At 51.1% G+C, this 24070-nt stretch overlaps 1 protein-coding gene across 3 annotated transcripts in view; it reads left to right on the top strand.

Annotated features, from left to right (window-relative positions):
- The window catches only part of ACVR2A (activin A receptor type 2A), an 853417-nt gene that overhangs the window by 244016 nt on the left and 585331 nt on the right, over positions 1-24070 (top strand). For all 3 annotated transcript variants that reach the window (XM_069616514.1, XM_069616513.1, XM_069616515.1), the window contains one exon: positions 1416-1525. In XM_069616514.1, the coding sequence (XP_069472615.1) occupies positions 1416-1525 (110 nt within the window). The remainder of the gene's footprint in view (positions 1-1415; positions 1526-24070) is intronic.

The following is a 24070-nucleotide window of genomic DNA, read 5'->3' as shown; positions in this document are numbered from 1 at the left end:
GAACGCTTCTATTCAAGGTAATACCCATTTTGACCGCCAAAAATCGATCGAATGGTACAATTTGACCTATTTCGCCAGTACCATTCGATCGATTTTTATAAATACCGAACATGTGTGGGTTGCGGGGGTGTCACCCGCTCCTTATGTTCAGTATTTTGGCCTTGGGGTTTGTAGGGGTGTCCCCCGCTTTTTCAAAATTGGAGGTGGGGGGTCTGAAAACAAAAACAAACTAAAAAGGGACCCTGCAGCGTCAGATCCGTCCTGCGTAAGAGGGACTGATCTGACACCACAGGGTTGGAGGGGAAGCGGCGGCAACCAAGCAGTTAACTAGGGGAGGGGTGGGTTGGTGGTGAAAGGTACATTTTGGGTTGTTTGGCTGAAGTACAAATCTATTTGTGGCAAAATTGACTACGGTCAATTCTGCCGCAAATAATTCCACGTCTGTCAAACAACCCAGAACCCTATTCAAGGCAGCTGTCCAGCGCACAATTTGCACTACAGCTCATACTGGTGGAAATGCGAAGGTTGTCTTTGAGAATAAGGTGACCCGCTTTTTCCAAAAATGGGTTATCTAAAAATAGCATATCCTCGGCTTAAATGTCCCATTTTTTGAGTATCATGGTCTAAATCTGCATTTTAAAAAAATGGTCACACTATGAAAGGGAAAGGAGAGAGAGAGAGAGAGGAAGAGTGATGGGTGAGATGTGACGTGATAAGCAAGAAAGCAGAGGGAGAGCAGTGGGTCAGAGGAGGAAGCAGTGCAGAGGAAGCAGTGATGTGGTGGACCAGAAATCTGAGAGCGACCGGAGGTACAGAAAGTAGATGGAGCGTGTGGTCAGGGGGAGCAGTGAGCCAGAAAGCAGAGAGGAAGCGGTTGGCCGGAAAGAGGCAGTGAGCTGTAGATTTGCAAAAAGGATGACGGAAGAGTGTGATAGAATGGGAGAAAGGATGCAAGATGCAGAAGCAGCACAAAAGAATGAAGGACTGTATACATATAGTATTTCCATACATTCCTATCTAAATTGAATTGTGTGCTTCACTGCGTGGACTGTGGACCCCTGACCCCACTCGCACTCTCCTGGGAATAGCCTTGGCTGCTCTCCATTGCTGCCTTGATTGGGTTTTAGCCTAAGAGTTCTCCTGTTCACTATCTAGGGTGGCCTTCTAAAGCTGTCCACCAGGCGAGATTATACAAATCCATCATTACACTCCTTATTTTTGTTCTTCCGTTTTTAAAAATTAAGATTTCCCCGTTTTTTCCATTCATTGGAAAACCAGACAGATGCATGCTTATTTTACAGTAACCTAATGCTGATGGGACAAACCCACTAAATCCAAATTTCAGCAAAAGAAACCTGTTTTATTTCTGCATAAGTGAATACAGTAGTAATGTCTCTTTATTGGTATAATTTCAGGAATGAATGCATAGAAAAAAAAGATAGCCCCGAAGTGTTTTTCTGCTGCTGTGAAGGCGACACGTGTAATAAAATGTTTCTCTATGTGCCAGAAATGGAAGTCACGCAACGTAAGTTGATCAATGGTTTCTTTCGACATTGTTTCTATTTTCTAAGAAGTGTACACTGGCTTGTGCTTGTTATATTGACGAGAATAAACATGCCCTAGTATTTTCATCGTGTTGCAATATCGTAGTCTGGCCGAGGGCATATTGAAAGTTGTGACCAGGGGGATCAAGCATTTAAGTTGCTTTTTTTTTTTTAAATGGCAAAGTATATTATTTGAAATGGATATTGGCGTCAAAATGCAAAATCCTCTTACCTTATTTGCTCTCACCACCCTCCCTCACACTTTGTGTTCCATGGATGTCCCTGTGACATTTTGCCCCTAGTTCACTGAGGTGTATTTTCTACTTTGAGTCTCTTCACACCTCTGACCCTTTCTTGGCTCTTCGTCACTTTTACTAACGAACGGACTATTGATAATTTCGTTTTTCTTTATTAATTGTGCAACATTTTATCCCGTCTTCCACTAATAAGTGTGTATGTGTGTAACACACGCATTATATTTCTTCTGCCATATCTCCCTAGCTCTTATCCCTCCCCACCCCTCTTTTCTAAACAAATAGAAATTCTGGCTTATACAATCAATTCAATGCTAGGTCCTGGCCCTCTTCCTCGTTTGGAGTGATATTTCTTGAAAGCTGATGTCACTGTGGTCAGAAATGAAAATGAGAGGGAGTGAGGTGTACCCGGCAGCCAACCTTTCCCTCATCTGCTCTCCAATTAGCTGCCTGTACACTCTTAAGCTCCACGGGTAAATGTAATAAGGAGAACGGAAGCAGGAAGGTTCTTAAGTGGGTGGGGTGTTGAGATGGTTATTGGATTGAAAATGTCCCCAGCTTTCTAGGGCTCTTGTCGTTCCAGAAAATGAAATAAATATTGGGTATCTTTTAGCAAAACAATGCTCCTCAGTGTCCAACATAACCCAGTGTGCAAGGACTAGCTCTGGGGAATGAGAAGCTAGCACAAGCCCAGGTTCCAATCCGCAGGAGATTCAAACTAGAACCGTTTGTCCCTTACATATTATCCAGAATGCTCTTCCCCAAACCGAGTTAATGCAATGCATTATTGCATGGCACGCATTGTCCTGGGAGTCAAAAGGAGCTCCTGCTGATAGCTGATGTGATTTTGGCTTTTCACTTCTAAGCTACAAGCGAGAGCAAAGTAGTTCACAAATATCAGGCCCTGATGCATTTCTCATCACCCTTACGGATTCGAACTTGCTGCGAAGCACTGATTGAATTTACTGCTGCCCTCTGTTTTTTGTTATTTATTTTCTTCTCCAAAGGGCTGTCTCTTCAGACAATTGAAAGTGTAGCTGGAATGTTGGAAGCAACCAACATAACTTCATAGGCACTTTCTACCTAAACCAATGTGGTGGAACCCCTCTTCTTGATAGGTGTGATGAGGTGCCATACTCTGAACAGCCTGAGGGAAGGAGGACGGCTGTGGGGTCAGCTATGCTAATAAGCCATGTGAGTGCTACCTAGAAGGGTTTTATCTGGGATCCCCCCAGAAATCCATCCCCACCTCTCAATCCCTAAATCTAGTCAATCTATAGGGCGCTCTCTCTTACAATACGAGGGGTCAGGAAGGAGGAAGTCAGGTCTGATGGGGGTGCATTTCCCCTCCAGAACACACACACATTCACGAAAGGTAGGGATATCTCAGTAAGCCACGTATTGCATCAGCGTTCCCCATTTCCGCTCCTGTGCCAGTGTGATCTACCGAACATGCCCTCCTGCAAGCTCAGACCCATTCCCTCTAATTCACTGTTCCACAGAGATCCAGTATCGAGGAAGGGGATAAAGCACCAACAACAATTACTGTGAGACTCTGATGCAACCCGTTTCTGCCCAAGGGCAGCACTTATAATAATCTAGCAGAGACTATCCCATTATTGATATCAGCCAGATTTATATACAGCCCAAAGCTGCCACAGAGCGGATTCTTAAAGTAAATTATTGAACGCTGATATTAAATGTGAATTTACGAAAATATTATCCATCTTAAGTATGATGCGTGTGGATGGGGGGAAAAAAGTAAATTCTCTTAGATTATGAAAATCCCAAGTATTTAAATTCACATCGAGCAAGAAATTCAAAAAGCTCTTATGAGTTTTGGAGGGGACTTACGATACAACACACAATCACAAACTTTTTATGCAGTCACCACATAAATATGTATGCTTTAAAGAATCTAAAAACTAGCAGGCCGATTCATGTAATTCCTCTCAAAAGTGTCGCACGCGGCTGGCGCACAGCGTGCCCGTGCGAATGTCTGCGCCAGCCGCGTGCGATAAAATCAATTTCCGCGCACAGCGTATTCATGGATTCGAGGGGATTGGGTCCTCCGACGTATTCCATATCTATGACATGTAATCACCACAGCTGTGCTGCTTCGGAAACTTTTTCGGCGTCTGCGTCGATGCGCCGTCGTCGAGGACCTCCTCCGACGTCATCCGATGTGATAAGTAGGACGCACGACGCCCATAGCCTCAGTTCCGGTTTTTCCGCGAACGTGTTGCTTCGTGTTTCTCGGTTTAAACGCCTCGACTCTTTGGAGTTCTGTTCTTCTCGGTTCTTCGAACCTGTTAGTTTGTGAAAATCCTTCTGAAGATGTCTACTTCGTCTTCGATCCCGCGTCCGGGTTTCAAGAAGTGCGGGGAGTGTGGGTCCAAGATGTCGGTGACGGACTCGCACGACGACTGCCTCTGGTGCCTCGGGGAGGCCCACGACACGGATGACTGTATCGACTGCCAGTCGCTCACGTCCAAAGCCTTACGCGAACGTAAGAAGAAGTTGTCGGTAGGTCGGGTGTCCAAGCCCCGGAGGTCGAAGTCTGCGGGGCTTTCGATGGATGATTCGAGGGGTGACTCTCCGTGTCATCGTCGGAAGTCTCGTGGGTCTCCTTCTAGGAGTCGGTCTCGCCACTCCTCAGCCTCTTCGAGGCATTCTCGGAAGCGCCGACATCGGTCGTCTTCCAGGTCCTCTTCGGAGGGCTCTGCCCGGCACGTCACTTACCCCTCCAGCCGTGCGACGCCGGCGGAATGGGCTTCCTTCGGGAAGAAGATGTTGGCGATTCTTGAGTCGCAGGGTACTCAGCCGTCCGCGCCCCCGAGTGGGGTCGGTCGTGTGAGGTCGAGAGACACCGCTCGCAAGAGTGGTCGGCACGAGTCACAGGAGAGGTCCCGTTCGGACAAGGGGACTCGTTCTCGACGTACCCGTTCCAGGTCCCGGTCCTCGACGCGTTCGAGACCGTGTGCACCTGTGAGGTCTTCGAAGAAGGCATCGACGTCTGTGGCGTCGAGGGCGTCGACAGGCTTTCTCAAGGCTCTGGCTCCGAGGAAGTCGTCGATGCCGTCGACGCTCAGGTCGTCGAGGGACACGCTCGGGGCTCCGGCCTCGAGGGCTGCGTCGACGCCGCCGATTCTGGAGGCGCTGCATCTGACGTCGACGCAGATTTCCTCGACGCCGATCCTCTCGGCGCCGACGCCGATCCTCTCGGCGCCGATGCCGGTTCTCTCGACGCTGGCGCCGATTCGCTCGACGCCATCGACGCCTTTCGTGTCGGAGGTTCCCCTGGGCACGGGTGGACCCCCTAGGAAGGCTCTGGTTAAGAGCAAGCACTCTCGAGTGCCTTCTTTTCGCCACCTGGACTATATTTCAGAGGCGGATGAGGATTCTGATGGCCTGGTTCCGAGTCAGGTTCCGGATGAAATTGTCTCGGGCCATAGTCAGTTTGACGAATTGAGACAGTCGCTGCATGATGCCAGTGGACTGGACACCTCTCCGGATGTGGAGTTTTGTAGGCCTGAGCCTGGCTCTCATGCTGATTCCTCATACCGGCGCCTTATGGCTAGGGTTTCTGAGTACTTGGGATGGTCTGCTCCCCCAGGGGAGTTTGTGCAGGATGATCTGACAGACATCCTTGATGTTGGTCCCCCAACTGACCCGGTTCTGCCGTTCCATATGGCTTTACAGAGAAGGGTGGCGGCGGCTTGGACTGCTCCGGAGAGTCTCCCGGCGGTGGGAAGATCCTTGTCGCGAAAATACCGTCCAGCTAGTGGCGACCCCTGCTACTTGACCAGGCACCCCACTCCGGAGAGTTTGGTGGTGCAGGCGGCCACGGCCCCGGCGAAGCAGGCGTCGTACCCTACCATCCCTCCTGATAGGGACGACAAACGTTTTGATGGCTGGGCGAAGAAAGTGTTTTCTTCTGGTGGTATGGCGCTTCAGGCGGCCAACTCCATTTGTGCCTTGTCACGTTTCACGCACACTCTATGGAACTGTTTTGCGTTAGCGGCTGAACATGTTCCCGAAGGGGATGAACGGGATGGTTTCCTTGCTATGGTCCAGGATGGTAAGGATGCCATGTGTGAGTCCGTTCAGTCGGGTTTGGACTTAGCTGAATGCGTCAGTAGGTCCATGGCGGCGAGCACCGTGATACGCAGGTTTGCGTGGTTGCGGAAGTCGGGGTTTGCGCCTGATGTGCAGTCCCGGCTCCTCAACATGCCCTTTGACGGTGAACACCTTTTTGGCAGCAAGGCTGACGAGAGCCTTGAGAGGTTGCAGACCTCGAAAGCTGCAGCGAAGTCGTTGGGCGCTGCAGTTCGCCAACCTCCGCCTTTTCGTCCTAGGGGACAGCAGTGGAGGGGTGGTTCCTTTCGCTATTACTCATCCTTCAGTAAAGCGAGAGGAGCTGGCAGTCAAAGAGGCCAACGCAGGGGTACCAGAGGTGGACGACAGGGTACCCGTGGTGCCAAGGCCGCTCAGGCAGTTGCCTCTTTGCCCTCAGGTAACGCCGCAGCCGCTCCCACTCTGTCGTGAGGCCATGTCCCATGGTTCGCCGGTTGGGGGAAGGCTGGCGCAGCATCTTGTAGAGTGGCAAGCCATTACTTCAGATGTGTGGGTTCTGGAGATCATAACCCACGGCTACTCTTCCTTTTCGGCACAGGCCTCGCGACAATCCACCGGGGAACCTCTCTTTGCAGAGTCCGGATCCGCTCCTTGCGCAGGAAATTCAAGCCCTGCTGGAGAAAGGCGCCATAGAACTGGTGCCTGTAGCGGAGAGGAACAAGGGATGGTATTCCCCTTATTTTTTGATTTCGAAGAAAGACTGGGGATTGAGACCCATCATGGACTTGCGCGGTTTGAACAAACTCCTCAGGAAGGACAAGTTCAAGATGGTTACTCTCTCTCAAGTCCTCCAGGCCCTTCAGCTTCAGGACTGGTTGGTGTCACTCGACCTCAAGGATGCTTACTTTCATGTGCCGATCCATCCCAAGCACAAGAAGTACCTGAGGTTCGCGGTTGGCGACTCGCACTTTCAGTTTCGGGTCCTGCTGTTCGGATTGACCTCCGCCCCAAGGGTTTTCACCAAGCTCATGGTGGTGGTGGCAGCGCATCTCGGGCAAGGGGGGATTCACGTCTACCCCTACCTGGACGATTGGTTGATCAGGGGGAGCTCTCCCGAGCAAGTCCTGGATCATCTATCGGTCACCTGTCGCTCCCTTCACAGGCTGGGCTTCTCCCTCAATTTAAAGAAGTCCCATTTGACGCCAACACAGCGGCTCCAGTACATCGGAGCAGTGCTCGACACTTCCCTGGGGCAGTGTTTTCCTCCCCAGGTGAGGGCTCTTCACATTCAGCAGATGGTGCACAAGTTTCAGCATTCCCAGACGCTCCCAGCGTTCGAGTTCTTGAGGTTGCTCGGCCTCATGGCATCCTGCATTCTTCTGGTGCCAGAGGCTCGCCTGCGGATGAGATCTTTGCAGTGGGCACTCAAGACGCAATGGTCGCAGTCCTCCGGCAGGATGTCGGACTCGATTCAGGTGCCGTCCTCGGTCGCCCGGGACCTTCTGTGGTGGGCCGTCGAAGGCAACTTGATGAAGGGGGCTCCATTTTGGCTTCCCTGGCCGGAGGTGACGATCGTGACGGATGCATCCCTCACGGGATGGGGAGCTCATGCCAACGGGCTGACAGTCAGCGGTCGTTGGTCTCCGTCGGAGTCCAGACTCCATATCAATCTGTTGGAGCTGAGGGCCGTCAGGCTAGCCCTGAAGGCTTTTCTGCCGTCTGTGCGAGGGAAGAATGTCCTGATCCTGACGGACAACACAGTGGCCATGCACTACCTCAACAAAAAGGGGGGGGCAGGTTCACTTCCTCTGTGCAGGGAGGCGATGCAGCTCGAGTTCTGGGCCATCCAGCAGGAAGTTTCGATCTCGGCAGTTCATCTGGCCGGAGCCGAAAACGTGACGGCGGACGCTCTGAGCAGGCAGAGCGCGATCTCTCACGAGTGGGAGTTGGCTCAGGAGATTCTCCTGGAGATCTTCGCCCTTTGGGGGACCCCTCAAGTGGATCTCTTCGCCTCCAGTGTCAACCGGAAGTGCGAAAGGTTTTGCTCGCGGGAATTTCCACCAAAAGGAGCCTTAGGAGATGCGTTCGTGGTGGAGTGGTCATTCCCGCTGCTGTACGCGTTTCCTCCAGTCCCCGTCATCCCGCAAGTGCTGCGGAGGTTACGGAAGTTCGGTTCCCGGATGATCCTCATTGCCCCGGCGTGGGCTCGGAGAACGTGGTACCCGGACCTTCTCGACTTATCCATCTGCCCTCCACGTCGTCTTCCCTACCGAGATGATCTGCTCTCACGGGAGGTGGGTCAGGTTCTCCATCCAGAGGTCAGATCCCTCAACCTTCACGCTTGGCTTCTGAAAGGTTGAGGTATAAGGATTGGGACCTCCCTGAGGACGTGATGGAGGTGTTGCTTTCGGCCCGAAGGCCAGCAACAAAGTCTCTGTGCCGTTGGCGTAAGTTCTGCGACTGGTGCAGAGTTCAGAATGTGGATCCTTTTGCATGTGACATCCCCATGGTTCTGTCCTTTTTACTTTCTTTGGCCCACAGGGGCTTGCAAGTGGGTACCGTTAAGGGTTACCTGGCGGCGCTGTCCATCTTTAAGCGCTCATCTGAAGAATGTTCTTACTTTAAAATCCCTTTGATTTCACAGTTCCTGAAAGGGCTCACTAATGTGTTCCTTCCGTCACCTTTCCTGGTGCCCGGTTGGGATTTAAACCTTGTTCTTAAGTTTCTTATGGGTGCTCCGTTTGAGCCTTTACATTCTTGCCCTTTGAGGCTGTTAACTCTGAAAACTGTGTTTTTAGTTGCGGTTACTTCCGCTCGCAGAGTGAGTGAGTGAGTTACAGGCACTTTCAGTTAAGCCTCCCTTCACTGTATTTCACAAGGACAGGGTTGTCCTTAGAGTTCGTCCTTCTTTTCTTCCGAAGGTAGTGACGGAATTTCATTTGGCCCAGAAGGTTGTTCTTCCGGCATTCTATCCTCCTCCGCATCCTAGTAAGGAAGAGGAGAGGCTCCATAGGCTTGATCCTAGGAGAGCTTTAAGCTTTTATGTTTCACGCATGTCCCGGGTCAGAGTGGATGATCAACTCTTTATTGGTTACGCTGGGAAGCGTTTGGGACAAGCTGTGACGAAACAGACTTTGTCTCGCTGGATTATTTTGGCCATCTCGGAGTGCTACCGCTTGGCGGGTAAGGACCCACCGGCTGGCTTGCGGGCCCATTCTACCAGGGGTATGGCTGCGTCTGCTGCCCTGCAGAGGGGTGTTCCTATTCGCAACATCTGTGATGCAGCCACCGGGGCTTCAGTACATACATTTGTACGTCACTATTCCCTCGATTCCATCCGAGCACAGGATCTGGCCTTTGGCAAGGCGGTCCTTTGCTCTGCTATTTGATTGGCTATTCTAAATTTTGATTCTAAATTCTTTCCCTCCTCCTTGCTTTTGGTACTGCTTTGGGAGTCTGTCATAGATATGGAATACGTCGGAGGACCCAATCCCCTCGAAGAACAAGTTACTTTCTTACCTGGTAACGTTCTTTCGATGGGATGGTCCGACGACGTATTCCATATCGCTCCCGCCCTGCCTTCCCCGCTGCAGAATTTCTTTTGCGATTGCAGCTTACGTTTCGCAAGGCTTTGTGTCTGACTGGCAGTTGACTTATGTCACACGTTCTGGGGGAAAAAACTACAACTGAGGCTATGGGCGTCTTGCGTCCTCCTTATCACAACGGATGACGTCGGACGTCTGAGGAGGTCCTCGACGACGGCGCATCGACGTCATCGACGCAGGACGCAGACGCCGAAAAAGTTTCCGAAGCAGCACAGCTGTGGTGATTACATGTCATAGATATGGAATACGTCGTCGGACCATCCCATCGAAAGAACGTTACCAGGTAAGAAAGTAACTTGTTCTTCTCGCCTCCAAAAGCAGACGTGGCGCAGAGTGGCGCAGCGACCCTGCAGCAGCGCCAGTTACGCCCCCAAGAACGCCCTTGCGCAAAGAAAAGCCATCAAGATCGCAAAACCATCGCAAAGGGCCGTGCCAATCCTGTACCAGTTTACCGGACTGGCAAACAGCAAACGCAAAGCGGGGAACGTGTATTACGGGTTTCGGGAACACGCGTGCGCTTGAAGTTTCACACCCGATCGGGCCTGGGGGAGCGGGGTACGTGTATTTCAGGGGCTCGCGGGTGGTTCCACACGCGATCGGGCCTGGTGGAGCGTGTGCATGTATTTCAGGGGTGCGTGAGAAGTTCCACACGCGATTGGGCTGGGTGCGGGTATTCCAAGGCTGCGCGGGAAGTTTTACACGCTCGCCTACAACACGTATTCATGGAAACGAACGTGGCCAATCCGGAAACACGTACGCCAGCAGGAAGTAGGCATACGTCCACCCGCACAGCATAAAAGTGCACGCAAACAACAAACAAGCTCAGACGCCAGGATGAACATACCGTTCCTAGCAGCAGTGGCCGTGGGATACCGCAGGAGGAGAAGGAGGAGGATAGTCCGGGCCAGAATTTTTACACCCAGAACCAGCCTTTTTGGGATGCCTGATGACCATGTGTATGGGAGGTACAGGTTTCCACCTCACATAATACTCGACTTGGTCAGTGAGTGGGAGGATGACCTCACATCAACCACCCTGTGCTCCCAAGCACTCAGCCCCCTGGAGAAGGTCCTCAATGTACTGCACTTCCTGGCCACTGGATCATTTCAGCGGACAAGTGCCATAGTGGGGGGGGGTGTCACAGGCCACGCAGTCACGCTGCCTACACCAGGTCTTGGCCATCATCACTGCACGCCCATCAGTCCGCAGGCACATATACCTGCCCAGAACACCTGCAGAAAGGCAGGCTGTTGCCCAGGATTTCTACAGGGTGGCACAATTCCCCAAAGTGCTAGGTGCCATTGATTGCACCCATATGGCTCTACGTCCCCCCAGGGCAACTGAGCACATCTATAGAAACCGCAAGCACTGGCATTCCATCAACGCCCAGGTAGTATGTGATGCCAAGGGAATCATCACCTCAGTATACGCCAACTATCCAGGCTCCACCCACGACAGTTTCATCTACAGAATGTCTACCCTAAACCGGGACATAGAAGCTGGGCGGCATGGCGATACATGGCTGCTCGGTGAGTATAAATGCCACTGTGCATGCATGCATGTCAGATACTGAGTAATGTCACAACCCCACTGATGATACCCATCACCACCTCCCCAGGGGACAGTGCCTACCCTCTCAGCACCCACACGATGACGCCAATTCGGAACCCCACCACGCCACCCCAGGTAAGATACAACACAGCCCACATTGCAACCCGGGGCATCGTGGAGCGCACATTCGGAGTGCTCAAGTCATTCTTCCGCTCCCTTGACCGTTCTGGCAGGCAGCTGTTATACGCTCCCCCAGTAGTGTGCAGGATCATAGTGGCAGCATGTGTCTTGCACAACGTTGCAACACGCCGGGGCCTGGCCGTGGACATGGTGGTGCCCCCACATCCCCAACCACATGCATGCCCACTGCGCATGGGAGGTGAAAGGGCACGGGGTGAGGCAGCCCGTACGCAGCTCGTGGCTAATTGCTTGACATAAAATCACACCCCTGTGGAGTGCACACAGCCCTGGCACATACCAGCTGACAATGATGATTGTAACTGACAATTATGATGTGTCAATGGACAGTCAACTGTCACAACCATACCAGCCTGAGATTGTACATCTGGAAGTGTTCCATTGTGTGCTTCCCTACCTACACAAACACCACCAATGCTGTGTTCAAAAGACACACTTCTATGCTGCTAAAATCATTACCCCCTTGCAAGACACAACATGACAACAGTGCCATGTCACCCAACCCCTCCCCAGCACCGCCACCCAACACACCATGGCATGACATGCCATGTGAGAGCAAACAAAGTCATCCCCCAAACATGACTCGTGTCACAAAGTACAGTGTCCCTAATGGAAACTGGCCGCACACAATATGCCCACATAAATGTAGAAACAACACACATGACCAAATACTTACCACAATACAATCGACATAGCATAAACATGATAGTACTAAGGCAAAGGATACGTAGTCTTACAACATGAGAATGCCAGCACATCCACCACCTCCAACTGTACAGTGTAGTTGCCAGGCACATCTGGAAGTCCACTGCTCACAACATGAGCTCCATCTCCAAGTGGACGGCCTTGTGAAGACATGAGGAATGAACCTGCAAATTAGGAGGGAGACATGGATGCACAAGCACACATCAATACACCATGCAGTGCACAATACAACAACAATATGCACTAGGAATGTATATACAGTATTGACTACAGACTGCCCACACAGCTCATGGGAGTCCAACGTCACTGTGTAATTCACTGTCACTTGGGCACACCCTTTGCAAGCCCATGGAAACGGGAAGCAGGAGGGGTGTGTGTCTCACGAACCCAAGCATCTAACCCAAAGTCAGGACAAGCCTGCATGTGCCCAGCCGGAATACAGTGGATGCCCATGGGAGCCACACAAGGCAACACACTGCAACAAAAAATCAAAAATGGCCATGTGTGGGCAAGGGGGGGTGGGGGAGGCCACCCAGGAGGTCCGAGGACAGGGTGCCCACCAACAGCCACCTGCGTGAATGTTGCGAAAAAAACACCTCCATGGGCTCATGGCCTGCACGGCTACTAAATAGTGGGAGATTCACTGCTGGATTCGCTCTCCTCAACCTCTGCTGCTGCTGCCATAGGAGGTGGTGGTGCTATGGGAGGCAGCCCACGCAAAGCCCTAGTTTGGTCCTCCATGGCAGCAAGCATGCGGGTCTGGAAGGCCTCGTTCTGGAGGGATATGGTGCGGAGATCCCCATGCAACACCCGACGTGTTGCCCGGACCTCTGCCCGAGTTGCCTGCATCTCTGCTGAGAGCGTACGGGTGACGCGCTCCAGCAGCTGTTCCGTCCTGGTGACAGTGGAAGCCTCAAGGTCCACAAGAGTCTGCCTGAGGTGCCGGACCTCTCCCCTCAGGGCTTCCCTCTGTCCCTGGGCATCTATAGAAATAGATTCCCTCCAATTGTCCAGGGCCGCCTGTCTGTCCCTGTTGGACGCCAACATGTCCTCCCTGACTGATTGGCAAATGGAGTCTGTTGCCTTCTGTAGTAGCTCCATCTGCCTTTCTGGGGGGACAATGGAAGTGGCCACCCTCTCCCTGGCTTGAGCAATCATTTCTGATGATGCTGCCTGTTGGTTGGCCATACCGTAAATGGATTGCTCCCATGCGGTATTGCCTGGTGGCGGACGGCCACCGCGTTGGCGGGCACCACACCTGTCTGGGGCAATGCGAACTGCGCCTTGCTGTGTCGGCACTGCCTGAGGCTGCAGGACTGCATTTCCCCTCTGAACTGCTGGCCCAGGAACAGGATCAGATGTTGCAGAGTGTGGCCCTGCATCTGTTACCACCACAGGCGCACCTACCAACATTGACATCCCCATAGTGGGCTCTACCCCTGGTGCAGGTGGGTCGGACAGAACAGTATCCCTTCCATGAACACATACCTGCGAATCCACAGAGGCCTCATCCGAATCAACACCTGAAAAGAGTTCTGGGGAGGTGCAGCCAGGGACACCCCTGGACAGTATGGCCTGCAGCAAGAGAGGGTCCCCCCCTCCACCAAACCACGTCCCCCACTGGTGCCTGGTCGTGCTTCAGATCCCTCCTGGGCCTGCACCATCTCCTCTCCCTCAACAGCATCGGGTGCGTCATCCTCTGGAAAAACATGAAAGACAAAAAATCGGAACAGGCATTAGCACCATGGCACGCTATTAGGCCAGACAAGCTACAGTACCAGTACTTGATTTACACATGTCCCACATGACTATAACCCTCCCATGCATGCACTGTCCATGAGTTGGAAGGGGAGGAAAATGTCAGACACTGATGACACCAAGATGGGAGAGCAACACATCAGCTGCATGCTGTCTAGCAGTGCCATCACACATTGGCCTGTGAGTGGCATGTCCAATGCACATACATGACACATGCCATCACACAGATGGCATGTACCATAGGCATGTCATATATGTGACAATAGGGCAGAGTGATGCGCAGTAGAACCAGGTGAATTCCTACAATCAGCCTGAATGAACACAGCTAAATACGGAACAATGTTGTAGCAAGATGCCACTTCAAGGGCAACTGGCGCGATGTAGTGCAAAACGCCTACTGTGGCCAGAAGGGATACTGTAATACCCAAATCCCGGGGCGCCGAATGCATTGGATGAAGCACATGGGTGGGCGAAAACACTCGGGCACACACACCCTGACCTGGCACTCAACCAGAACCCCTCCCACAAACAACATACACATGGATCACACACACATGCATGTGCACTCACCGGACAATGCCTCGTAATCTGGCAGTTCTCCCACACCTTGGATCTGCTCCTCTGTGACGTAGGTCCCAGCAAACATGCTCATGTAGAGTGAGTTCTATGTCCTCTTGTGGAGACCCACCTCCAGTCACCAGAGTTGCGGCATGACTTGAGGCCAGCTTTTTTTTAGCCCTACGCTTAAGGTCGTTCCAGCGCTTGTAGCACTCAACAGCTGTGAGCCTCATAAACCCAAGAGCACTTATGCTGTCTGCGATGGACTGCCAGTGTGCCTGACGTCGAGCAGGTGTAATCCTACACCCTGAAGTGACCAACATTTCGGCGTCGTGTTCGGACACATACTGCACAAGTGCATCCAGTTCGGCATCATTGAAGCTAGGCTTCCTTGGCGTGCCGGACTGTGTAGCCGTGTCGGGGTCATCAGCCTGTACTGGACGAGCACTCTTCCTTTCTTTTTGTGGGTGGTGGGGATCCGGAGTGCCCTACGCCGCTCTGGACACTAGGGGTAGGAGCACCGGTGGACTGTGTAGTAGTAGTGTGCGATGGCACACTGACCACATGACTTTCTGCAGGCGTTAGCTGAAGTGTGATGATGGCAGGGGGAACCTCAGTCTGATGTACCGGGACCAACACTGTCCTTGCTGGGGGAGTCAGAGCTGGGGTGGACGGAGCTGTAGCTGCCCCTGCAGCCTCCCCACCCCGCCTACTTGGGGCAGCAGATGACATGGCTGCCCCTGTACCACGTGGCCTGGTGACACTGGCTTGCGCCGCCACCCGTGGCCTAGACTTGGCGACCTGAAAGTCAGCCTGGGAGTCACCCTGTGCTAGGTCAAGTGCCACAACGGGCCGGTCCAACAAGGGCTGAGCAGGGATGGTGTCAGCCACGTTTCCCTCAACCATGGGGGGGGGGCTAGGGTAGTCTGCAAATCCTGGCCACGTCCCCTACCGCGCCCACCTCTGAGGCTCGGCCACCTTTGCCATCCTTACCACTTGCTCGCCTCCCAGCCATGGCACTGATGGAGTTGTGCGTATGGGAGTTGCAGTGGACAATTGTCCTGGGCAATTGGGGGTCAAAGGGGTAGGGTACTAGATGGAATTCGTAGAATATGCAGCAAGCTGGTATTGGAAACAGCGCACCACTTAATTGTATGTTAAGGTGGAGTTACCTAAGAAAATACTGTAATAATGGTTCAATTGTTGATAAACGATGACTCTGGGATCTGTTTTTAAATGGAAACTAATTTAACCTAATTATATTGTGACATTTTTTGATGTGGTATTTGTATTGAATGAGCTATATGATATGCGAGGTATTTTTAGTTATGTGAGAAAGATATGCAAAAGCATACAAAAAGATCCAGGACATTGCGCCTTTATAAAGGTAAATGCAGATGTATTTTATTCTCATCTGTAATATGAAAATTGCCCTTCTAATTACACGTGTTTCGGCCCCTATCAGCCTTTTTCAAATTAAGGCTGGTGTAATCAAACTGATACAAAATTGGATATACAGGGCAATGTATTATGGCATACATATTCGAGGCAAAAGCAAAAAAGAAAAGGCAATACATGCATTGAAAGTAATATAATATAAGAACCATCAAAATGATTGTACAGATAACAAACAAAAACATTCATTTATAAGTTGTAAGAGAATTGTTGAAAGGGAAGGGGTAGAGAGGGGAGACATACAAACAAAACAGTAGACAAAAGACAAGTAACGTATTAGTCACGGTTATTCACTAAATAATGTGTGCAGTAAAAACCACGGCTACTTCATGTCAAAACTTACCCACACCGGGGGTCTTTGACTTCTCATTCAGAAAGTGTATTGGGTCAAATCCCATTGTTATCTAATCCGTTACCAGGAGAGAAATATAAAATTGTCTTTCAATTCAGAGTTCTGACGTGTAGAATGCTGCACTCGAGTCTCAGTATTGCGAACGCGGTATTGCTCCTCCATTTGAAGATGTTTATGGTTGACTAAGTTGGGTTAACGTGTGTATTTTACAAGTTATGATGTATCATGTAACGTTTTCACGTCCACAATCAAAAATCGCAATACTATGAATCGGTAAATACGCGGAGGCAACGGACACCACTTACTTGAAAAGGAAAGTAGTCACTTGCGTCGGCTTCGCTGATCCACACAAGCACCATCTTGGGACTATTTTAACTGTTCCCATGGCTACCTGATGCCGAATATGCCGCTCCGTCCTGTTGCCGGATTTCTTGTGGCTTACCGTCGGTCCAGTGGTTTGCAACACATAAATGAATGTGAGGAACAGAGGGGTGATTCCTGTCCCCAGTTTGGATTTGGTTGCAATTATTTTTTGCATTAAGTTAATGTTGAACGAGTCGCCCAACAGACCAGCTGTAACCCTAAGCCCAGCACTCTTGTCTTAATCTATTTTTAGTTATAGTATACTTTAAAGTGTGAATTGATTCTTGGCTACGTGGTTAAAGATCACATGTATACAATCAACAACAAAAAAGAATTTGCCATTAAGCGCAATTTAGTAAACAAATTATTACGATTGTGTGTGCTAGATCAGGGAATTCTGACGAAGACAAGTAATCATTTACAATTTGAATAGAACCACCCTGATGCAACAGTTTTTCACTTGCGTTTTAGGTGAAATCCTTTGGTCCTATGGGCATTCACCAAATTATTTGTGTTGAACCTTAATTTGTCTTGTGTTCACTTGAGCCTTCGTCACAGACTAGTAATACAGCTTTGAAAATTGCCCTTTCCCAGCAATATTCCCCTTGCCACAGTCCACCTACAGAAAGTTGGCTTTTAAATCGATAGGCTCAGCATACACCCATCACTCTATGCATACATGGGAATTGTTGAACCGATTTCCAGTGGATATATGGTGCTTAAGATGCACCACTGAATCCCCTGTCCTTTTTGGAAACAGCATATCACGTTAACAAAAGCACTGTCTTACTTGTGTTTTGACAGACATTGGCCCTCAACGCTTCAACACTACATACAATTTCTCCCCAATGGAGATTCCAGGTTGCATGACCAATAAGGATGACGCCGCGAGGAAAGTGGCATGTCCAACTAAGTCCTCGACTCCAGAGAAATGGGCTTCCTTCAGGGAGCAGATGCTGGCGATTTTCCAATCCCAGTACACAGTTCCGTCCGCGCCTTTGGGAGAAGCCGGCAAGGAATGGTGTCGATTCGTGGCTCGCATGCCTTCGGTCTCGGGTCCTCGGCGCGAATCATCGGGAACCTTCGAGGTCCTGTTCGGACAAGGATCAGGATGGTCGCAAGAGACGTGCTTCCAGGTCTCGGTCCTCGTCCCCAGCGAGACCGCAGAAAACAGGTAAGGGCTCGAGGTCGGCGTAGACTCTGTTGGGGCCTTGTCCGTCGGATAAGGACGTCGAAGCTTTGCCTTCGCACCAGCCGTTGACGCCGAAGCCGTCGGAGCTCTCGACGCCAAAGCCTTTGGCGCCTTTTGGCCAGAATTTACATCTGCACATCCCTAGTACTGTGGATCCTCCAAAGAAGGCTACTTCGAAGTCTGTGAGGCTTGTTCAGGACTTCAGACCCTCTTCTGTCCCGAGGCGTGACTTTTACCTCCCTCTGGATTTTGACCCTGTTGAGCCTGATGGGGCTCCTGTCTTTTCTGGGTACAGTCACTTGGAAGAGTTGAGGCAAACTCCTCATGATGCCAGTGGCTTGGACACTTCTCCTGAGGTGGAATTTGGCAGGCCTGAGCCTGGGGCTCATGCTGAGTCGTCCTCAGCCAGCAGGTGACTGATGGCTAGGGTCACTGAATATCTTAGATGGTCCAATCCTCCTGAAGCTTTTGTTCAGGATGACTTAATGGATATTTTGGATCAAGGTCCGTCCTCTGACCCGGTGTTACCTTTTCATTTGACGCTGCAGAAAAGGGTGGCGGCTGCTTGGCAGAACACGGAATCTCTTTCGCCAGTTAACAAATCGTTAACTAAGAAATACCGCCCTTCCGGTAGCGACCCCAGCTACCTTTCATCTCACCCCACTCCCGAGAGTTTGGTGGTTCAGGCGGCTACACCGCCCTTCCGGTAGCGACCCCAGCTACCTTTCATCTCACCCCACTCCCGAGAGTTTGGTGGTTCAGGCGGCTACGGCCACCTCGAGGCAGGCGCCGTACCCTACTATTCCTCCTGATAGGGACGGCAAACGCTTGGGCATGCAAGGTGTTTTCTGCGGGGAGTATGGCGTTGAAGTCAGCCAACTCCGGTTGTGCCTTAGGAAGATTTTCACACACTCTGTGTAATTGTGTTTCTCTAGCGGCTGAGCATATTCCCAAAGGGGAAGAAAGGGATGGGTTCCTTGCTCTCATGCAGGATGGCAAGGAAGCCATGTGTGAATCCCTTCAGTCGGATTTGGACACGGCCGACAGTGTTAGCCGGTCCATGGCTGCGAGCACAGTTATACGCAGATTTGCGTGATTGCGGAAGTCTGGTTTTGCTCCGGATGTGCAATCCCGTCTTTTGAACATGCCTTTGATGGCGCGCGTTTATTGGCAGCAAGGCTGACGAGAGCATTGAGAGGTTTCAGACCTCAAAAGCTGCGGCAAAATCTTTGAGTGCAGCTGTGCGTCAACCTCTGCCTTTTCGTCCTAGGAGACAGCAGTGGAGGGGCGGTTATTTTCATTACTACACCTCCTTTGGTAGGATGAGAGGAACCACCAGTCAAAGGGGTCAGTGTAAAAGTACCTATGGTGGTCAGGGAAGTAGGGGTGCCAAAGCCGGTCAGGCAGCTGCCTCTTTGCCTTCAGGCGCTGCCGCAGCCGCTCCAAAACAAGCATGAGGCCATGTCCCATTGTTCGCCGCTTGGGGGCAGACTGTCTCAGCATCTCGAAGAATGGCGAGCTATTACTTTGGATGTGTGGGTTCTGGATACAATAGCCCACGGCTACTGCCTTCCCTTCCTAAAGCGGCCTCACAACAATCCACTGGGGAATTTCTCTTTGAAGCTTCCAGATCCGCTCCTTGTGCAGGAAATCTTGACCCTGCTGGAGAAAGGCGCTATAGAACTGGTGCCAGTAGCAGAGAGGAACAGGGGTTGGTATTCCCCATATTTTTTGATTCCAAAGAAAGACGTGGGATTGAGACCCATCTTGGACTTGCGTTGGTTGAACAAACTTCTCAGGAAGGACAAGTTCAAGATGGTCACTCTTTCTCAAGTCCTCCAGGCTCTTCAACTTCAGGATTGGTTGGTGTCTCTGGACCTACAGGATTCTTACTTTCATGTGCTTATTCATCCAAAGCACAGAAAGTACTTGAGGTTTGCGGCTGGCGACTCGCACTTTCAGTTTCGGGTCCTGCCATTCGGATTGACATCCTCCCCAAGGGTCTTCACCAAGCTGATGGTTGTGGTGGCAGCGTATCTCAGGCGTGGGGGGATTCACGTCTACCCCTACCTGGACGACTGGCTGATCCGTGCGCGTTCTCCCGAGCAAGCGATGGATCATCTTGGTCTCACCTGCCACTCCCTCCACAAGCTGGGCTTCTCCCTCAATTTCAAGATTTCGCATCTGACACCTCCCCAACAGCTCCAGTACATCGGGGCTGTGTTGGACATGTCCTTGGAAGTGCTTGTCTCCCAAGGTGAAGGCTCATTACATTGTTCAGATGGTAGACAAGTTTCAACATGCCCAGAGACTCCCAACTTTCGAATTCTTAAGGTTGCTCGGCCTCATGGCATCCTGCATTATTCTGGCGCCAGAGGCCAGACGGAGGATGAGATCCCTGCAGTCGGTCCTCAAGTTGCAGTGGTCACAATTCTCAGGCAAGATGTCGGATCCCGTTGAGATTCCACTATGTCTCACAGGATCTGCTGTGGTGGGCCCACGAGGGGAACCTGATGAGGGAGCAGTTTTGGCACCAGTGGCCGGAGGTGACAGTAGTGACGGATGCTTCCCTCACTGGATAGGGAGCTCATGCCGGAGATTTGACTGCCAGCGGTCGTTGGTCTCCATCGGAGTCCAAACTCCACATCAACCTGTTAGAGCGAAGGGTCATCAGGCTGGCCCTAATGGCTTTTCTGCCATCTCTGCAGGAGGAAGTGTGTCCTCGACATAAAAGGGCGTTTAGGGTCCCTACCGGTGTGCAGAGAAGCGATGCAGCTCTGGTTCTGGGCAATCCAGCAGGGAATATCCTTCTCGACAGTTCATCTGGCCAAAGAGGAGAATGCGGCGGCGGAAGCTCTGAGCAGGCAGAGCATAGTCTCTCAGGAGTGGGAGTTGGCTCAGGAAGTCCTTCTGGAGATCTTCGCCCTTTGGGGAACCCCACAAGTGTATCTCTTCATGACCAGTGCCAACCGGAAGTGCGAGAGATTCTGCTCAAGGGAATTTCCTCCGAGAGGAGCCTTGGGAGACGCCTTTGTCATGGATTGGTCATTCCCACTTCTGTATGTGTTTCCTCCGGTCCCCTTCTTTCCTCAAGTGTTAAGGAGGTTGCAGAGGTTCGGATCTCACATGATCCTCATTGCTCCGGATTTGGCCAGGAGAGCGTGGTACCTGGACCTTCTAGAAATGTCCACCTGCCCTCCACGCCGTCTTCCCTACCGAGAGGATCTGCTCTCGTGCTCGAGAGGGTGGGGGGGTCCCATCGGGGTTCTCCATCCAGAGGTTAAGACTCTCAACTTTCACGCTTGGTATCTGAAAGGTTGAGGAATAAGGATTAGGACCTCCCGGATTACATAATGGAGGTGTACCTTTGCCGTTGGCGTACGTTTTAAGCAGGGGACAAAATGTTGGACCCTTTCAGTGTTCCATTCCCATGGTTCTATTTTTCTTACTTTCTTTGGCCCTTCAAGTAGGTACCCTTAAAGGTTACCTAGCAGCGCTGTCCATCTTCAAGCGCTCGTCTGAAGAATGTTCTTCTTTTAAGATTCCTTTGATTTCCCAATTTCTTAAAGGGCTCACTAATGTTTTCCCGCAGTCCCTGTTCCAGGTGCTGGTTTGGGATCTGAATTTGGTCTTGAACTTCCTGATGGGTGCTCCATTTGAACCTTTGCACTCTTGTCCTTTGAGGCTGTTGTCTTACAAGACGGCTTTCTTAGTTGCGTTTACTTTCCGCTCGCAAAGTGAGTGAATTGCAGGCACTTTCATCTAAGCCACCCTTTACTGTGTTCCACAGGGATAGGGTTTTACTGAGGGTACGTCCTTCCTTTCTACTTAAGGTAGTATCGGAATTTCATTTAAGCCAGAAAGTGGTTCTTCCGTCTTTCTATCCTCCTCATCCTGGTAAGGAAGAGGAGCGACTCCATAGGTTGGACACCAGGAGAGCTCTGGGGCTTTTATATTTCTAGGATGTCCAGGGTCAGAGTGGACGATCAACTCTTTGTGGGGTATGGGGTACCGATTGGGCCAAGCTGTTACCAAAACAGACCTTGTCCAGGTGGATTATCCTCACCATTACTGAATGTTACCGTTTGGTGGGCAAGGACCCTCGTGAAGGGTTCGCAAGTTCATCTCACTAGGGGCGTAGCTGCTTCCACAGCCCTGCAGCGGGGAGTTCATATTAGGAATAGTTGTGATGGAGCCACATGGGCTTCTATCCACACCTTTGTCAAACATTACTCCCTGGGTACGCTCCACTGTCAAGATATGGCCTTTGGTAAGGCGGTACTTTATTCTGCCATCTAATTGGTTATTGTAAATTATTTTCCCTCCTCCATTTTCTGGTACTGCTTTGGGAGTCTGTCAAAGATGTGCAATACGTTGGTGGACACAATCCATTCGAAGAAAAAGTTACTTACCCAACTGGTAATGTTCTTTTGACTGGGTGTTCCTCCAACGTATTCCACATCGCCTTCCCAGCCTGCCCCTCTGGCGTATTTCCTAGGCTATTGCAGCTTACGTTCCCTCAAGGCTATGTGCAGTCAAGCTGGCATTGGATATGTGCATGTCACACGTTATGGAGGAAAAAACAAACTGAGGCTATGGGCGCCGTGCATCCTATTTATAACATCCGGTGACGTCGTCCTCGACGGAGGCCTTCGACGGACATTGTCATCGACACAGGATGCCCTCTGCCAAAAAAGTTTCCGAAGTACACAGCTGTGGACATTACATGTCAAAGATGTGGAATACGTTGGAGGAACATCCAGTCGAAAGAACGTTACCAGTTGGTAAGTAACTTGTTCTTCTGCAGAGCCTACGTGCTCCCATGTCTCCGGCCCCGATAGGCAGGCCGTTGGTACCGTTATGAGAAAGTCACACCCTGTGACAAGGCCATCCATGCACCACGTGTACTTAAGCGCACATCCCCTAAGGCCCCATCGCTGATGCAGTCGAAGTCCTCAACGCACGTAGGGCCATTGAAAATGTTGACGCCACCTTCCGAAACTCGCAGTTTCGGCGCCCTCCCCACAACTGCATCCGTGCCATGGAAATAGGTATAAGACTCCTTCTGGAACAGGCGTTTCTCATAAAACGTCCACTACCATCGACCTGCTTAAGCGCCTAAGGACTCTGTTGTGTCGCTGACCGTGGCAGCTCCCACAGGTGCGCCAAAACCCTCTATGCTGCGAATACAGATTCCAAAGCTTTGCAAGAAGCTTACGGTTAGAATGTCGGTGGACAGGGACTCTAGAGACCCCTCTCTCCCTGAGAGGACTGTTTCTAGGCCCCCCAGCCTCTTTCTGAGGCCTTACATAAGGGTTCACCAGTTTCTAGGCAGCCCTTCCCACCGCCTGACACTTCAGCTTCATCAGAATGGACTAGATAGAGGTTTGAACAGTGTATGGCTAAGATGGCAGAGTTCGACTTTTCAGACCAGTATGACGGACCCTTGAAGAGACCTAGGGAAGTGTGCTCTTGCCCCATCCCATCTAAATTTCAGAAACCTCCCTTCCCTGGTGCCCAGTTTCCCTCTTTGGAGGAACCACAGGGACACCGACCCTGGATGTTTCTTACGAAGTTTACCCTTTATGACCAGGACCCGGGCTATCAAGACCCAGACTGGAATCAGTTAGAGGAGCAGAGTTTGTGGCACACACCGCCACATACCACTGTCCCAGATATCATCTGTCTGGATCCCCCTACTACTCCTCCGCAGAGGGACTTGTTGCCTGTCGATGACCAAATGCTGTTCAACTCCCTCTTAAAAAGAGGAGTCGATCATTTTACAATTGCTACAAATGAAGCCGCCCCTGACACTGACTTTGTGGAGGACATCCTCAAGGCAAAGACTCCGGTTAGAAAAGCCATCCCCTTATTAAAGTCTGGCTCCTTCTTTACTGTCCCCATCCCTTACACAGGCAATTAATCCCAGTGTGGAATAATAGCCCCCTCAAACCGCCCTCTACATTAGGGGTCACGCCACACCAGTCTCCTTGGTTGTAACAACCACTTGCAAAAGGGCAGGGGGTACCACTGTCCTCAGAATCCCCTCCAGACAAGTACTGCAGAACACTTGGTAAGCGGGTTACCGCATCTGCGGCCTACTCCACAATTATTGCCAACACCGCCATGCTCATTGAGAGCTACAATGATGTTTAGTGGATCATGCCTGCTGGCGGTCATGGCAGAAGGCAGACAAGTGACCCAGCATATCCTGAAAAACACTCTGCACTCGACTAAAACCGCTGGACGCACCCTTGCCCAGGGAAGCCTACTCAAGAGGCATGCCTGATTAAAGAACTCCGGGTTCAAACCCGAGACACAAGCCATCTTAATTAACAAGCCTGTGGAGGAATCCAACCTATATGGAAAGGCAGTTGACGACACCCTGGAAACGACAGAAAAGGAGCACAAGACTTTAAAGTCACTTAGCTAGGTTACGGCTAAACCTTTTCACAAGC

Source organism: Ambystoma mexicanum, chromosome 9, assembly GCF_040938575.1.
Source record: "Ambystoma mexicanum isolate Mex_15411 chromosome 9, UKY_AmexF1_1, whole genome shotgun sequence".
NCBI classification, from domain to species: Eukaryota; Metazoa; Chordata; class Amphibia; order Caudata; family Ambystomatidae; genus Ambystoma; species Ambystoma mexicanum.
The sequence above is the reverse complement of the archived record's forward strand: the minus strand, read 5'-3'. Positions and strand labels throughout refer to the sequence as shown.